At 34.4% G+C, this 18,906-nt stretch overlaps 1 protein-coding gene across 7 annotated transcripts in view; it reads right to left on the reverse strand.

Annotated features, from left to right (window-relative positions):
• RASAL2 (RAS protein activator like 2) overlaps positions 1–18,906 on the reverse strand; it is a 292,067-nt gene that overhangs the window by 77,887 nt on the left and 195,274 nt on the right. For all 7 annotated transcript variants that reach the window (XM_036272221.1, XM_036272220.1, XM_036272223.1 and 4 more), the window contains one exon: positions 1,224–1,330. In XM_036272221.1, the coding sequence (XP_036128114.1) occupies positions 1,224–1,330 (107 nt within the window). The remainder of the gene's footprint in view (positions 1–1,223; positions 1,331–18,906) is intronic.

The following is an 18,906-nucleotide window of genomic DNA, read 5'->3' on the forward strand; positions in this document are numbered from 1 at the left end:
GGAACAAATAAATTTAGTAAAAGGCCTGAAATCTGGTATTTTGAAATTCCTGTCATAATTGGGTTAGTATATTAATCCAACATTTGCTTGTCATCTTCAAAAATAAAAAAGTTTGTAAAAATTTGAAAGGGTACAGTAACAAATGTCCACAAACTCTACAAGGCATTAAGGGGAAATCTTGTTCCTCAGGTTTGGTCCAAAATAAAACACCATTTAAGCTAACTTACTAGTGAATGCCTACTTATATATCTTAAAATATCAGTTCTACTTAAAAGGTCATCCCAACATAAAAAAAATAAAAAATAAAAAAGCATTGGAATAAGAAAATAAAGAAAGAATATAACATATTAACTTGGCTGAATTTTTTAAAAAATTATTTTTTTCAACAGAATAATCTACTTCAATTTTATATTGATTTCCATTGTATCTACAACAATGACCAACTTCATGCAAATAATTCTTTTCAAGTTTAAATAAAAACAATGATTTTTAATATGATAGGATATAAACATATTTCTTATTCAACAAACAAACAAAAAAGGATGAATTAAAATATGGGCTAGTCAGAGTTACATCAAAATGGTCCGAACTACTAGGCCTGCAACTGGTGGTCAGCTGACTGCATCATTTACAGCCTTTCTATCACAGCATTCCTTTGAATTTAATATTCATGCTCAGTACTACCTAGTCAGTTTAAGGAGCATTTTAACCTGGGATATTTCTTCCAGGGTATTTCCAGAGTACTTAAATGGTCATTTAAAATACAACTTAAGCAAAGCACAGGCCAGATTTCAGGATTATTACAACTTTATGTCTCATCATTCTCTACTTAATGTCCCAGCTCTGAAAAATTAAAAAACAAAAACAAACAAAAAAAACCTCACCAGCATCTTTACAGAATTGTGATAGGTTCTGGCTAGTAACTCGATAAAAGGTCATTCTGCAAAGATTTGGACTCTATAATTCAGAGGAACTTAAATTTAATGTATTTAGTTATATGTTTTGGAAATATCCCACAAGTAAAAATAAAATCCCCTGAAACCTAATAAGCCTTATACCAAAAGCAGTGGACATTAACCACAGTTAACCTACAGAAGTTGACAACTCTGTCCTTTAACCTAAGTACTGTATAGAAATCCTTGAGGAGCAAAATTTTTTATTCCTAGTAACTCTAAGAAAAAAGTGAGAAAAGTAAAATGTCTTTTCAGAGAAGAGATACTTACTGGCACTTTGAAGGGTGAGGTATATGCAGTGTCCATGGAGTTGGGTTTCTCTGATGTACTGGTCCCTGAGATACTCCGTCTGCGGGGGGATCTTTCCGCTGGCACCTCTGGAAAAGAAGAAACATCATTAAGAACCCCAAATTTAAAATATTTCACTAAACTGTAAAATTATTACTCCACCGGGCACCACAAAATAAATTTGCTTTAAAAATGTATTACAGTCTATTATCCACATAATTTCTCTATCTCTGTGGTGTTTGTGAACTATCAAGACACTAGGAGATGATCAAAGTTAAGAATCTGCTTTAGTGTGACAGCTTATGTCTCATCTGTGCACATATAAAAAGTAATTTCCTCTTAGCTATGTTCAATATGTTCACTTAATATTTGCATCTCACAGTGTATGAATCTACTTCTCTGTCAGCAACATAGGAATAAAAAATTTTTATATTCTTGTGAACAAAATATAGTCTAATGTTGCTCATGATTTGATGGTGTTTGCACAAAGGTCAAAGTTCAGTTCAGTGCCGATAAGATGATTCACCAGACTGCAACCAAAGGGCCATGCGAAGACTGAAAGCTGCTGCCAGGAAAAAATAATATATATGCCTATGCAGATGTAAAAATAGATCAGCTTCTTCTTGTTCTGGCAATATGACCTTACTAAGACCTTACTCTGGATTACTAAATCTGTTCAAACTACCCAACAAGCTTCAGATTTTGCATATAATGTGATAATCTCCAATTTAATTACTATACACTACATTAAGGTTACATTTAATTTTTTCAGAGTAATATATGTATATATATGCACATACACACACGCACACACACAGATGATAGATATATACATATTATACCTTTATCACAACTGCTTCCCATCTCCACTTCAACTGACAGACATATAGGAATCCAGCTTCTCAGATAACATTAGATAATCTCAACATGGACAAGGAAAAAAAAAAACAAAACACACACATCCTAAAAAAAGTATTCTGTGTTATCTTCCAGATCTTAAAAAATAAGGAGTAAATCATGACTCCGGAGACTGACATTTTGCTTCCTGCTGTTCTCCCTTTAAAAGATAGATGCAGTTTAAACTTCCATTTCTGGCCTCCTGGCCCCTGGGATCCGTGCTACTTCCACTTAAGAGAAAGCGTTTTTTCTCTCGCTCCCTCCCTGTGTCTTGCTCTTCCCCCTCCCCTCTCTACAGCTTGCAGAGAGAGTAAGCGAGAAAGAAACACAGAGGACTGCAGCTATTCAATCAATCGCTCCCACTGCACATCCTCATTAGTTATTTTCAAGCCATTAGCAGACGCCCAACCACTGCCTCCCCCCGTTACAGAAAATTTCACTGTATTGCACTAATCTGCAGCAAGAAAAAACATTTACTGAAATTTATATTCAGCTAGTGCAAAAAGGACACCATTTTACACAGAATCAGTAATGCACACAAGTCAATCCCTCCTATAAAAATCCAATTGGAAGCGCTTACCCCATTACTATCTTTGCCTGTTGGATACTGATTTGCTTTCCATGACTAAACATCTTCTCTGTGACATCTTGACTAGTGAGACATAAGCCAAACTGCAACATCCCTAATGACTGAAAGGTTGACAGCAGAGTGTTTTTTATGCCTGCAGTATAAGAAAGTTCCACGCTATTCCTGTGTTTTACAATCATGACCAATAACTGAGTGTAAGTCTCTCAACTTCTTGCTAATCATCAGTGGTTAAATGAACCTTAATATACAAAGTCATTTTCAGAATTAGGCACACACAATTTAGTGCACATTTCTAAAAAAATGGAAGTATAATTATCTAAAATTCATGGAAATGGCACAAAGCACTGAATTTAAACAAATCAGTTTGTCAAACACATTTAACAAGACCTTCAGACTTCAGGAACATGACATTAAAATGAGTGATTATCCAAGTTAGACAAGTCTTAATAGGAGAAAGGCAGGTGGGTGGAGGGGCTGGGAAAGGTAGAAACTATAGGAGACTGAATATTACAATAAAACATATTTTAATCTCTGAATAATTGATGGAGAAACCAAATTAGGAGAAAAAGAAGTTCCATTAGCAAGGATAAAATGATTTAGTAAACAGTTTCCTTTAATTTGCAAGGTTCCAAATAAGAAAAAATGAAAACTTATTTCTTCACTTTCTTCCAAACATCTTATTTTAGTTTTCAGGCATATGAACTCATTAAATAAATATATTTCAATACTTTTAACTCTTTGGAAATTATTTGCTAAAATGAGCAACCATATTTCAAAATATATTTGTTATATATTTTTTGCTTTTAGATTCTTGCTGTATCATGAAAACAATGCCCACAACTCTGATGTAGTTTAAAGAATGTTACTGGGCTCAATGGAAGAAATTAATTATTCTAGAAGTTTGAATCACTGCCCCCAAAGAGGGAAAAACAAAGGATACGAGGTAAGCTAAATTAACTAATGTAAGAGGAAGAAGTGTATACTTCTTGACTTTCTCAGGCCCCACAACAATGCAATAATGCAAAAAAAAAAAAAAAGAAAGAAAAAAGGCTATTAATATTCAGGTTCTTTCGTTCTCAGAAGATTCATAATTATTTCAAAGCTGAGAGAAGAATATGTACCCCAACAACCAATGTCCACTTAGAAACAGGGTGGCAGCACCAGCTAGAGCAGAACTGACAACTTGCAGGGTTAGTCACAGGCAGGCCTGCACATTAAACTGGTCCAGCTACCTTTAACTGTAAGTCTTCAAGCAGAAAGGAAAGCTGCGACTATGCTCTTAAAGCTACATCTCTGCTGTGTCGTGGTTCCAGTAGGCCAAAATTAGACAGCTTTCTCCCCTACCCCATCCTGCTACAGGCTATCACATTATTTTCACCTGCTGTAAAAATTAATGTTCCTTCAGTCACAATATTTCATTATAGTCATTTTAAAATATGCTTGCTCTCTGAGGCTGAGACATATAATATTGTTTCAGTAGATAAAGGTCTAAAACATTTTGTTCACTTTCTCGTCATCTAAAAATAGTATTTTTCATCTTAAGATTGAAAGACAAAAAAAGTTATTAAAAAACCTGGTTAAATTTTAAATTTATCTCATCATTTCCTTTGCCATTAGGTATGAACTGAGATGCGGTGACAAGTTATAATAATGAGAGATAACCTCCAAACCATCCCTACACAGAATGATGGATTGAACAAAGAGAACATTTGGGTGCTTTTCTTAGCAGCACTATCAACTATCTGTGTGACCTGTGTAAGCCATTTCACCTTTCCTGTTCTAGTCTTCATTAATAAACTGGGTTATTCAGATCAACCAGAGATGAAGGCAAGATGAATGAGTTCATATGCTTTAATGCAAAATAATTTTGGAAGAAACGGGCTCTCTAAATACAATGTGTAGTATTATAACACCATTTCCTCAATATAAACATTTTCCTATTTGTCAGTATGCTTTCTTTGAAAAGTGTGGCAAAGAAATTGACAACTGGACAATTTAATTATAGGGGCAAAGGTACTTTTGGTGGAGGATGTGCCTGTTTAACAAACAGAACTCAATCTCTGCCATTAGAACCTAATAGTATGTTTGTGGACTTTAGTTCACTTATCAGGAAGCAAATGTCAAAAAGTGTTTCAGGTAGGAAAAAAAATTAAGACAGTGTTAAGGAGATGAAGAGGCATCGTAATTTCACTACAGTGAATATAGTGACTAGGTAGTTGCCTTGAGAAGGTTAGTAAGAGTCAATACTTAAGAAAGTAAGGCAGTCAGCCTTGCAGATTTCTCAGGAAGAACACTGCAGGCAGAGGGAAGCCAATACAAAACTTCTAGGGTAAAGAGCAGCAGGGAGGCCAGTGGGACTAATGCCAGCGAATGGGGACAAATAGCATCGCAGGAAGCTACTATTTGTTTGTAGCTTGCAGGCCTACACATAAGAACTTTAGCTTTGACTCTGAAAGAAAAACCAGCCAATGGAATACATTTCACTCAAAGGTACAAATCATAGAGAAACCCTATGGGCATACACTTACTGGAACCTCCTTATTTTTTTTTCTTCAGAATTTTGATTGAAATAATTTTGGAATATTATGTTTGGAAAGAGTAAAAGGAAATATTTATCATATGTATTTGCTAATACATCAATGTTTAACTGAGGGTTAGTTCCAAAACCCTTCAAAAATATCAAAAGAGAAAGGTAATTGTTATATAACATCATTATGGCCAAACAGCTATAAGCATAAAATCAACTACATTTACCTTCTGTTCAATCACATTTAACCAAAATTCATATACTGTCATCATGTCATATATGCATATATGTAACATAAATAACATAGCTAAAAATGTCATGAATTCTGATAATGTCTACCACTTTTAGATTGAGTTATAAGAGTTTTTTTTTAAAGGTAGATAAAATGATTCATAAATACTTTTTTTAAGAGAAAAAGATATACTATAAAAGTTACTTTAGCACTTGTTTTGTAAATAATCTGTCTAGGGTAGAAATATTTTAATGAGAATTTTAGCTACTATTGAATGTCTATTATGTACTAAGCACTGGGTCTAATATCTGTCTTACTTAATCCTTGGGACAGCCCATGAGGTAGTAACAATTATTATTCTCTCGATAAGAGTAGGGGCAAATTTAAAAGAAGGGAATAATCTTACCAATGTGAAAGTCTTTTCAGAAAATCCAACATGAAAGATGAACAAAATGTAGAAAGATATTTATAAAGTTTAAATTTGGTGGACAATGATGTAAGGAACCAAAATACCCTTCTCACAGCAAAATTCTCTAGTTATGACAGACCAGAAAAACATTACATGTTCACAGATGCAGTCAGTTTGGCATATATAGTATGTCTAAATATTTCACGTGAATAGCAATCCAAGCCAATTCCTAGTTATTTGTGGTCCAGAATTATAAAATATATATGAATGTGAATGGTCTGCCAATTATAATATTTACAGGCCCCTTTAATATTTTTGATCTTATGTTTAGGAAACAGGTGTTCTAATATTCTTAAAGAGAGAATGTTTCAGTTCACTTCAAAAACCTTTTGAAAATCAGTAACATTTTAACATAGCATGACAGAAAATTGTTTGTGCACCCATTCAAGTTACTGAAATTTTTTTTTTTTTTTTTTTTATCCTCACCTGAGGACATTTTTCCATTTTTTGTTCAGGTAGAGTGGAGGGAGAGAGAGGAACAGAGAGAGAGAGAGAAACATCGACGTGAAAGGGACACATCGAGTGGCTGCCACCCGCACAACGGACCAGGGCCGGGGACAAACTGCAACCGAGGTACATGCCCTTAGCGGGAACTGAACCCGGGTCTCTCAGGACCGCAGGCCGACGCTCTAACCGCTGAACCAAACCGGCCAGGGCTCAAGTTACTGAAATTTCAGTGTGTATAGTGTTGCTGTGAATGTGTCAACCTCACTATCATCTATTTTCCCTTATATTGTGTAAATAACAATAAATAGAAGTGGTCAAGTTATTAATAAATGAGATAAGCAAATAACTTAGCTCTCCATGCTGTGAATTCTAAATTAGAAGAATAAATCTTCCATGGGAAGCACATAATACATTTAAAAAACAGAATAGAAAGGAAAGAATGGTATTAGAAAATGAGTTTGTTCCTCTCCAGTAAAGAGGGATTTTAGCCCTGACAGGTTTTTCTCAGTGGTTAGAACATTGGCTTATGGACCAAAGGGTTGTAGGTCCAATTACCAGTCAAGGCACATACCTGGGTTGCAGGTTTGATTCCCGGCCCCGGTTGGGTGGGTCACATGCAAGAGGAAACCAATTGATGAATCTTTCTCACATTGATGTGTCTCTGTCTCCCCCCCTCCCCCTTACACTCTCTCTAAAAATCAATGGAAAAAAATATCCTCAGTGAGGATTAACCAAAAAAGAGAAATTTCATTTTTATTTATTTTTATTCTCACCTAAGGATATTTTTCCATTGATTTTTGTTCTTTTTTAAGATAGAGTGTGGGGGGGGGGAGGGAAGAAAGAGAGAGAGAGAGATTGAGATTTAATAACAAAGTAAAAAGTGAAAGAAAAAGGGCTTCGTGAAAATGGAGTTTCATACTTTTTGTTGGAGGACTCCTAAAAGTAACAGAAGCTTAAAGGTGCAGGTAGAGAACAATTTTATAAAGGAAAAGGGACAAGAACAAGAGAAGAACATAACATACTTCATCTATATAGTTGCTAACACCATAGCACCTGGGCATTTCATAGACTTCATCCACCTGATTTTCAGTGGGACATTCTCTGCTGAATGAATCCCACTTTTACTGCTTTAAAGCCTGTGCACTGAGAGTCACTACCATTCAGCTGCTCTGAAATACAAATTCCCAGAGCCACTTTAATCCATCTAGTTTGTATCACTTAGAATGCAGTACTTCACTGAAACAAGCAGTCCTTTCAAGGTTGCATGCCTCAGACACTTACTTCAATACATACAAATTGGTGCTAAGTACAGAAGTGTGAATTCTCAGAAAGTACAGCTATCCAGTCTCCCCACCTTTACTTTTTCAATAGTTTTTTCTCTATTATTATTATTATATTATTAATTTCTTCTTTTTAATATAATAGGAGAACAGATTTCTCTCTGGTCAAGGAAATCTGAACACCCACAAGAATTCCATTTTTTCATCTTAGGACTTCACATGATGGGATGGGATGGGATGGTAGGGAGTAGTTTAATTGCAAATAACATTCTCAGTCAGAAAGGCTAAGAAATAGCTCAGGGTTACATGGTACCTTAAGTTTCAAATACAAAGCATATCTCTGGGTTTTGGTGCTAACAACCAGGGATTTTAATAATAATAAAACATAAAGGTAACGATAACACCCAACTATCATTTCTTAATCCTTATTACATGCTATGAGTGTTATATGAGTTCTCTCTTTAATCCTGACAACAATTCTCTGGAGCTGGGATTATTGCCCCATTTTACAGATAAGGAAACAAGAGATGTTCTGTTATCTGCCCATGTTTGCCCAGCTGGTAAAGGGCAGAATCAGGACTAAAATCCATGTGATCGGGAGCCTGTACTTTTAATCACCATGTGTGCTCTCCTATTCTCCTTGTGTTTTGTATAACAGGCTGTAATGGAGAAAAATAAGACAGATAATCATGGAGACTCTTCCTAAAAATAACTCAAATAACTTGAACCATGTGCACACAATTCTCCATATTTTAAAGACAATTAAATCATACTCTTTGAGCAATAATTTACTGCAAGCAAAGCCCATCAAAGATGAAACTTTCAATCCTGGAATGCTGATGCTAAAAACGAATATTCTAGTCAAGAAAACGAGAGATGCTGCAATGGGATAAAGAAGGAGAAAGGTTACTAGTTTAAAGTAATGGTGAAAAATGTGAACGAAACAGAAAACAAGCTACAAAGACTATCTACTACTGATACGTTGAATAAAAAAGTGACAAAGAGCCCTGTAAAAAATAACCTGCCCTTGGGGGTAGAGATGAATAGGTGAAGCACAGAGAATTTTTAGGGTGGTGAAAATACTATGTATGATACTGTAATGATGGACACATGTCATACATTTGTCCAAAAACACAGAATGTACAAAAAGAATGACCCCTAGTGTTAAACTATGGACTCTGGGTGGTGATGATGTGTCAACGGAGGCTCATCAACTGTAACAAATGTACTCCTCTAGTGGGGGAAACTGACAATGGGGAAGGCTATGCATATGTGGGGGACAAAGATATAAGGGAAATTTCTGTACCTTCCTCTTAATTTGCTGTGAATCTAAAACTGGGAAAAAATAAAGTCTTTAAAAAAAAACCTTGCCCTTCTATCCTCCTAAGTAATCTTCAGTACACCTAAATAAAGAGATAACTACTTAGGTCAATTCTGAGACAAAACTAGATAAAAATATTGACTTTAGGTTTTACAAAGAACAATCTCTAAATAAATAAGAAAGCATTGTTCAGCAAAAAAAAATGACTGTTATAGCATTTCAATCTAGTTACTTATAAAATTTTCTTAATCTCACAGGTTCATTTTGGTGAATCATATTTTGTCCACTCTAGAAGACAACGTCTTCTAATTTACAGAGATTTCTAAGACCTTTATCTAAACTTTTCCTGTAACTGACCTACTATGTTCTCATTATTAGTATGTTTCATAAATAAATGTGAGTATAATATTTGATTTATTTATCCAATAATTTCAGTATTCATCTTTAAAGAAAGATTTGGTCCTTGATTGTGCCAGGGCCTCTTAAGACTAGTTTGGGCCTAACCAGTGTGGCTCAGTGGATTGAGCATCATTCCATGGACTGAGGTCCTGGTTTGATTCCCAGTCAGGGCACATGCCCAGTTGCAGGCTCGATCCCCAGTAGGAGGCATGGAGGAGGCAGCAGACCAATGTTTCTCTTTCACATCGATGTTTCTATCTCTCTCTCCCTTCCTCTATGGCTAAAAGAAAGAAATAAACAAACAATAAAAACACATTAAAAAAAAAAAGAAAAAAAAAAGACTATCCCTGGCCGGTTTGGCTCAGCGGTTAGAGCATTGGCCTGTGGTATGGAGAGACCCGGGTTCGGTTCCCGCTAAGGGCATGTACCTCGGTTGCAGTTTGTCCCCAGCCCTGGTTGGGTCATGTGGGTGGCAACCACTTGATGTGTCCCTTTCACATCGATGTCTCTCTCTCTCTCTCTCTCTCTCTCTCTCTCTCTCTCTCTCCCTCCCTCCCTCACACTCTATCTGAACAAAATATCGAAAATGTCCTCGGGTGAGGATTAAAAAAAAAAAGACTAGTTTAGGTTTTATCCTAAAATAGACTTTAATAGAAAGTTCTGAAAACATATAAATTTTTGGGTCCCTAATATAAAGAAGAGAACTTAATTATTTACTGAGGACCAAATATGTATATGAAACTGTATGAAAACAAAAAATGCTTATATTGGACATCACTTACTAGCAAACATTATAGAAAAAGGAGGAGCCTATGATGTTGATTTGTACCCCTTTTGCCTCTAAACACTGCCAAGTCTCTCTTTAAAATGTCTGTTGGCTTCATTTTGTTCTCTTTATTTCCACTACCATCTATCACCTTGCTTCAGGGACTTTTTATTTTCTCATGCAGATTATGGCAGAACTCTCCTAATCAATCTCACTGACTCCTGTCTCTGCTTAAAGCTATTCTACTCACCATTACCAGATTAACCTCCCTAAAACATTACTTTCTTGATGGAATTACCTTCCTAGAGATCTTAAGATAGACAGGTACCTGGCCCCACCGTATACCAGCACTTTCCAACATACTGCCTAGTCAGATAATCTTTGATCTATCTCAAACTGACCATTTTCATTCCCTTGGGTCTACCTTTGCTAATGGTTTTTACTTATCTGCCACATCTTAAGTGACCTTTCAACACAAATTTTAACTCACCTATTTCTATAAATATCAGGCCTAATTATTAACATTTCTTTGATTTCCAATGAGCACATTTATAAATTCTTATTACTTGATTATATGTTCTCTAGTTTGGTGTACCAAACTATATTTCTGTCCAATACAGTGTTCTGCAACTAAAGTCTTGTTCTGTAAGATTTGAATAATGGTGATCTTATCTAAATTTTCAAATGAAACAAATTTTAATAAATAGAATTCTCTCAATGTTAAATATTTCTCCCATGTTTTTATATGCCATTTGCACCCATTCTTGTCTGAAAGTATTAAAGCAGAATAAAAAAATAATTAGTAACATTTTAACTACACAACTAAAAAATAGTTCAACATAGTCTGCATACCTTTTTTTCTCCTTTAATAAACAAGTGATCATCTAGAATTGTCATTTTTTTTGTATGGTAAAATATTAACAATTTCATATGGTTTAACCTAATACATAATGAAATTATTAATAAATTTTCTAGTTATCTCTAATTCACATACGAAATTAAAGTGTACCATCTAATCAAGTTTAAGGATCACTCTTATGTATAGTAACTTGAATCTTCAGTTGTAATTAAGATTTTGATAAATAAGCATCATGGGAGATTAGGTTTAAAGTTTTGAAGTTCTTCCTTCTATGTATCATTCTATTGGAAAATTCACAAATTTCCAGGTTTTATTAAGAAGCACATTTAAACATAAATTAATCAGGTATAAGCCTTGATATCTTCTTATTCATTTCCATTTTCTTTAGATACCTACCTGTTTGGCTTGATTTCCTTTAGTTTTTAATTTGCACATCCCTATAAACTTTTTTTGAAATTTTCTTTTTCTTAAGGAAATCCCCTAAACAATGATGTAAGTATGACCACCCACAGGACTGAAAATTGATTCAATTAATATTCTTAGGCTTTAGCATGGATCTTGGTATTTTTTGTGTTTTTCAATTTAGATACCAGAATGCCAAGTCATTCATTTACAGTGAAAAACTAAATTTATCAATGATCAATATTAATTCAAGTGTGATTGGCATTCATTCTTTTTTTCAGAAGTCAAGCTTTATGAGAAATTAAACCATAATCAGTGATAGATTTTAAACTACTGATTTAATTTCTTTAATGGTTATAAGTAGTAGGTCTATTTTTTATTTCTTTTAGAGCCAATTTTAATAAATTACTTCTTTAAAATATAATTTTTCTCTAAATTTTTAAATATTATCATAAAGTTTTCCATGATAGTCTTCTATTTTTCAAGTCTCTGATTTCCTATAATGGTGTCCCGTTTTTCATTTCTAACATTATTTGTGCTTTCTCTTTTGTGTCAAACAAATCTTGACAGTTTGATCTTTTTTCACTAGAGAAATAACTTTAAAGAAACAATTCTTGCCTTTTTTTATTCTATTACATTCATTTCTGTTTTCCATTCCATTGTCATTTACTTTATCTTCATTATTTCTTTCCCTAAACTTTCTTTGGGTTTACTCTTACTTTTTCTAAGTTGTTGAGTTGAATACTTAATTACCTCATTAATTCTCAGCCTTTGTCTTTTTCAATATAAAAGATTAAGGCTAGCCATGGCCGGTTTGGCTCAGCAGTTAGAGCGTTGGCCTGCGGTCCAGAGAGACCTGGGTTTGGTTCCCGCTAAGGGCATGTACCTCGGTTACAGTTTGTCCCCGGCCCTGGTTGGTCGTGCGGGTGGCAACCATTCGAGGTGTCCCTTTCACATCAATGTTTCTCTCTCTCTCTCCTCCTCTGTCTCCCTCCCGCTCTATCTGAACAAAAAACGAAAAAATGTCCTCAACTGAGGATGAAAAAAAAAAAAAAAAGGTTAAGGCTATAGGTTTCACTTAACTATTTTAGCAATATCCTACAAGTTTTGATATGTACTACTTTCAGAATGTTCAGTTTTAAGTATTTTATAATTTCCATTATAATTTCTTCTTGGACTAAAGAGATATATAAATACTTTAAAAAGTTTCCAAAAGTAAAGGTTTTTAAAGTAATTTTTTTGTTACTAATTCTAACTTAGTTCAACTGTGATTAAAAGAATGCTTTCTTTTGATACAAACTTTGAAAATTATTGAGATTTGTTTATACTTTAGTCTACTGTCCGTTTTCACAAGATTCTATATGTGCTAAAGGAGACTATATATTTGTTAGATTCAGAATTCATACATGTCTATCAACTCAAGCTTATTGTATTTTTTATATCTTTTATAGTCTTACTAATTTTTGTTGATAGGATTGTAGATTTATATTCTTCCTTTTGTTTAGTCAATTATTGCTTTATAAATTTTGAGGCTCTGTTATTAGGTACATATAAGATTGCTATAACTTTCTAGTGATTTCTATATTTTATCATTATGTAGGGGCCTTCTTTATTCCTAGCAATGCCTTTATAAAGTTCCATTTTATCTAATTTTCATGCCTTGCTAGCTTTCTTTTAATTAGTATTTGCCTGGTAAATGTTTCCCCAAACCTTTTGCTTTTAACCCTCCTGTGTCCTTATGTGTTTGACAATCTTTACCTTTTAACAATTTCATATATTGTGCTTGCTGATATAGCTGGATTTTATGTTTATCTTATTACTGTGTTTTCCATTTACTCTTATGATTTTCTGATTTTCTTTCTTTTCTTAGATCACGTTTTAAAAATTCATTTTCCCCTCTACTGCTTTTCTAAAAATATATTGTTTTAATAATTTTTTAAAAAATTTTTTAGAGAGGAAGGGAGAGGAAGAGAGAGAGAGAAACATCGAAAAGAACATCGATCGGCTGCCTCCTGCACCCCCCCGCCCCCCCAGGCATGTGCCCAGATAGGAAATCCAACTGGTGACCTCTTGGTGCATGGGACAATGCTCAATCCATTCAGCCACACCGGCTGGGCCCCTCTACTGCTTTTTAAATTATGCACCCTGTTTCTATTCTTTTAATTGTATTCTTAACATTTTAACACATATATTTAAAGCCTAAAGCTAATCCTGATTTCTATCCTTCTCTTGAATAATTTAAGTCTTAGGGTACTTTAATTCCAATTACCCCCTTCCTATCTCTGACATTATTGTTGTCCACTATTTTAGTTGACTCTTACCAGATCTGTGGTTATGAATTCTCAGGATAATTTTTATCCTCCTCACTCTCCACCAGTCCAGACTAATATAAATAAGATTTGTCCATTTTTATCAGTGAGCAGGTTTTTTAATTTCCACTTTCACTGATCAAGGGAGCTAGTTCTATGGGGAACAATGGGGTGCATCTTTCAGTTCTAATTCCTTACTTTGTTTGGACCCTAGGCCCATTTCCTATCTTTGGCTCTTAATACTTAACATTTTAAAAGTCTGGACTGGCAAATGCCCCAGGACAATTTACTACCTGAATAATTAGCTTTTTTTCTCCCTCTTCCTGGGAATTTCCTTGCTGAGAGGAAAGTTTAGTCATTTAGTTTAAAATGTGTTTCATTAATATGACATTTCTAGTTGATTCTGTATTATTTTTCATGATATCTAGTCTGCCATATTGCCAGAAATGGGAATTTTCATTTTTGAATATGCTTTCTCCTGATGTTAGGTGTAATTTTAGGAATCAGATAATAACCATCAATACCAAATAATTAACTGTGCCAATAGAGTCATTTAGAAACTTAAAAATATTTAGGTTTTGTCAAAATTATATTCTTCTTTTTTATAAAGTTATTCTATCAGTTAAATCACTTTACTTAATGAAATCACTTAAATTCAGTTTAGAAAATATAAAGTAGTACAAAATATTTGTTGAGCATTTTCCTTCTTATTCTAGAATTTGGGAAACTCAATTACAATCTACTGAATAAAAATTGCAAATGTTGCCAATGTATCTTAAATGGTACTTGCAGACATGAGAATAGAGAACAGTAGTAGAAAGGGGGTGCAGAGGGGTGGATCTGATACAATAATTTGGGTAATTGTGAAAATGGCTGAATTTCAAACTTTTGATATCTAAATAGCATTTATTCATTTTTTTAAAAAAAGTATCAAGCAGCCATTCACTACTATTCTGGAAAATGCCAAAATATTAAGAGAATACCTTTATGCTGCAGTTGCAGGGGAGTGCTAGATGGGTATACCAATAACTACAATGTAAGACTAGGCAAGATAAATCCTGTAAGATTAATATAATGGTTGTTATAGTCTTCATCTTCCCTACTTTCCATTGCTAAATCTCTGTAAGCATCTTTGATTCCTCTATGAGTTTCTTCATTCTCCTCTCAAAAGGTTAATCCTGCATCCTTAATTCCACCCTCACCCCCAAACCCATAAGGGATTTTGTTCTCTCAGTTATTCTCCTCTTGTAGGTTCCATATTTGCTCTCTATTCTACCAAAATATGCACAAGTGTCCCCAGTTTTTAAAAATGCACCCTTTCTTTCCTATCAGTCACAGATTTCTCTAGGCAAGAGACAATCTGTGGCTTTCACTGTCACACCATCTGCTGTCTTTCTCAATATAACAAGATCTGACTTCTCTTCCCTCAACTTTAATGAATGAAATAGCACTGACACTTTCACAAGCCATCAAAAGTCTCTTCCTTGTCAAATCCAGAGGTCTTTTCTGACTTCTATTTGGCTTTTCTAACCACTGTCACTACTGACCACTATGTTGACCTTTCTATCTTAGCACCTGTCATACCACACCATTCTGGCTTTCTTCCTACCATTATAATCGTTCCCTCTGTATCTCCTCTTCCTCTCTATCCTACCCAACCTCCACCATTGGTGATTCTTCAATATTCAGTCCCTGCTCTCTGTTTTTTTCTTGACAATCTCTCAATAGTAGATCACTTATACATGCTCAGAGCTTTAACTTTCTTTCTTCTCTAGATGGCTCTCAAACATCACTCTATGTTACTTCATTTCCAATCATCAGAACTATATCTCTATGCAGATGTGTACTAGTCACCTCAAGCTCAATATATCTAAATAGAACTCATCTTTTTCCCTTAAAAACTGGGTCTTTTTCACAACTTCTCTATTTTTGTTAATAGTACTATCATCCTCTCAAGTTCAAAAATAGTCTTTGACTCATTATATTCCCCATTCCTCCAATTTGTCACCAATTTTGCTGATAGACTCTATGAAATCTCTCCACTTTTTCATCTCAGTTATTCATCTGAGCTGCACAAAATATTCGTCTGCACCTAAAATGTACTAAGAGCTAAAAGACAGAAGATTGAGCCCCTGCAGTGGAGGTATTAACAATCTAGCTATAACGATAAATAAGCAAACCACTAACTATAAGATAGAGGGTTAAGTGTTAAAATAGGGGCACTTATTTCATATCTAGAGTACTGCAATAGCTTTCAAACAGGTTTAACCGCTTCTAGTCTCTTTCCCTATTGAGATACTTTCAGATATGACTTCCTAAAAAGTTATTTTGACCATCTTTTTCTTGCTCAAGAATCTTTCATTCTTTCCAACTTCTTTCATGATAAAACAGTTATTCATTAGCCTATTGTGAAAATCCTGCACAGTGAGCCACCAACTAGCCTTCAAGCATTATCTTTCATTACTTCTGTACATGAACAAGCCATTCCTTTCAAATCAGTTTTCTCATTGGACATGAACATTAATTTAATATTCCTCATGCCACTCCTTTCATACAGAAAAGACCATTCACACAAAAATCTATTCTATTTTTTAAGATTCAGATTAAATCTTATCTCTGCAAAGCAATCTTCAATGTTCCTAATAAAAAATAATGTCTCCCTTCTTCAAATTCCCAAAGCAAGTTTTGCCTGGACAGAACATTTCACAATCAGGGACTGCCTTATTTTATTTTATTATATCCACTGTTGTCTTAAATTGTTTAATCTTTCTCACTTAGCTGTACATAATTCATGTTTTCTCCCCAAATTCTACACTTTGCATAAGAAGCTTTATCTTATACTTCTTTGCATCCAGCCATAGTACCTAGTACAGTCCTGTTCATAAGCAAGATTTGAAACAGGGGTGGAATTTTGGAAAGTTCAGTTTGGGTGAAGGAACACTGCCGATAGAAGAAACAGCACATGCAAAGGTAGGAAAGGACAATGTTTGTCCAAGATATAGAAAGTTAATCAACTTGATGGAATGAAGTTCTCTCCACCCAAAGTAATACTGGAATGTCAGGTGGAAGGGTCAGAATAAGCTCCAGGATAAGGTGTTTTGACTTTATCTGATAGATGACAAGGTAACCACGGACGGTTTTAGACTAGAATAAAAAACAGAGCACAGTTTTATGAAGTCTCATCAAATCAGCAGTGCACTATATTAATAGGAGGGCCTGAACATCAGTTAAGTTGTTATTGCCCGAAAGTGATGTGTAAATCCTCACCAACACAAAGTACCTTTCTTTCATTTCCTCTCCTTGAGAGAAGGCTACCATAATAGTCTTGGGCAAACAAAGCATAATTTGATAGGCTCTCTGACACAATGTCTCTTTTGGTTCCACTTATCCTAGATTCACCATAAAGTAGATTCAGTCTTGTACATAAAGTAGATTCAGTATAGATGGAGTACTTTTTATTCCTTATTTTCCTCTTAGCATCTTCACTGGGAAAAGCATGTTCTTATAAATGGTAACTACATTAGCAAAATGACTCATCAAAAGGGCTTCACTTAATCCTCAAGCTATTACAAGCTATATCTGAGATAGTTTTGCTTCTACTTTCTCTGAGGAGCTTAGTAAATTCCTATTTATCCACAGAAGGAAGTGTTTGTTGCTCATGGTCAATCCTCAAAATAAGACTTGCTGATACCCAGGGCTCAGCCCTGTTATAGCAGAGTGTGGAATACATAGCTATCCATGCGCCAGTAACTAAACTTCTCATTATAGCCCTTGAGCAGAATCATGACTCTGATTTATCTGTGTTTTATCTATTACATATGCCAAGGCTTTCTTTCATTAGGTAGATAATTTGTAGGAATTTGCATTTTTCTTCCTAGCATGTTCTAACATCCTTTGTCTTTATCACCTTCATCTGTGGATCAAGAGGGATTTACTAACTCTCCTAAACAGAGGAAGGGAGTAGGGGCAAGAAGGGGCACAGACTGGAGTACTTTTTATTTGCCATTTCTATTTATTTGATCAAATTCTTTATAGGCAGAGTGGGGTAATGGCCAAAAAAAGAAAGACATTAATACTGAGAGAAGTAATTATAATTTATAAAAATATCATACTAGAGCAAGGAAAAGATGTTCAGTGGTGAGCCTGCCTTCCTTTCCCATGATGCAGTAGGGTTTAAGTGGTTGTTTCACTCAGGGATATTTTTATTTGCTTTTCTCCTCTGATGGTTCTCTATGTGTGGGGGAGGGGAATGGGAAGCAAGTAGAATGAGACAGTCTTCAGAAAAATGAGGAGTTAAGAGGTACACATATTTCTTAAAGTCACCCAAATGTCCAAAACATGTGAGACTGATAAACAAATCAAGAGTAGGATTAATATCTATGTGTACCTGAGTCCTTATAGAATTATAAAAGACCTGATTAGGATGACCCTTTATATCTAAACTGCATGGAAAAAAATATTTATAAACTGTTAAGAGTGACAATACAACTGAATTAAATAAAACAAAATTGAAACTTATGCTAAATATAATTTTAAAAGATTAAAAAAGACATATCTTTTGAGATTGCAGAAGACTATAGGTCATAAAAAATATGTATGAGGAATAAATTAGAAAACGATACATTTTGCCCATTATGATATAATTATACTTATATTTAGGAAAATATATTATGAGATAAATCTAATTTATAAAAAAGATAACTTTGAAGACAATTATTAATCTAACAAAAATATTCACAAAATAGGATTTTTATAGGTATCAAGCTCTCCTATTACATGTAAAATATGAATGGGTTTATAATCTAACTTTCCTAGGAATTTGTTAATTATATCAGTAATTCCATGATCAATAATTGCTTTCCTTAAGAAATTTATTAGAAAGCATCTGTAAATGGGAAGTTGAAGTAATGGCTGGTCCATGTGTCCTATTTTCTATACTCCGTAGAAATTTTCTATATGAACATTACAGATCTTTCACACTCTATATAAAAGCTATTTCTCAAAGCATATGTTGGCTTTTATTGCACACAAAGCCTACTCCCACTCTCATACGGTAAGCCTCATCTTCATTGTACTGAGAGGTACAGTAAAACAATAATATATTTTGGCTAGCAGAAGTTGTCTAAACAGCACAAACAGCTGCCCAGATGACATGATAAGCCTTGCAT

This window comes from Molossus molossus, unplaced genomic scaffold (genome assembly GCF_014108415.1).
Source record: "Molossus molossus isolate mMolMol1 unplaced genomic scaffold, mMolMol1.p scaffold_m16_p_20, whole genome shotgun sequence".
NCBI lineage: Eukaryota > Metazoa > Chordata > Mammalia > Chiroptera > Molossidae > Molossus > Molossus molossus.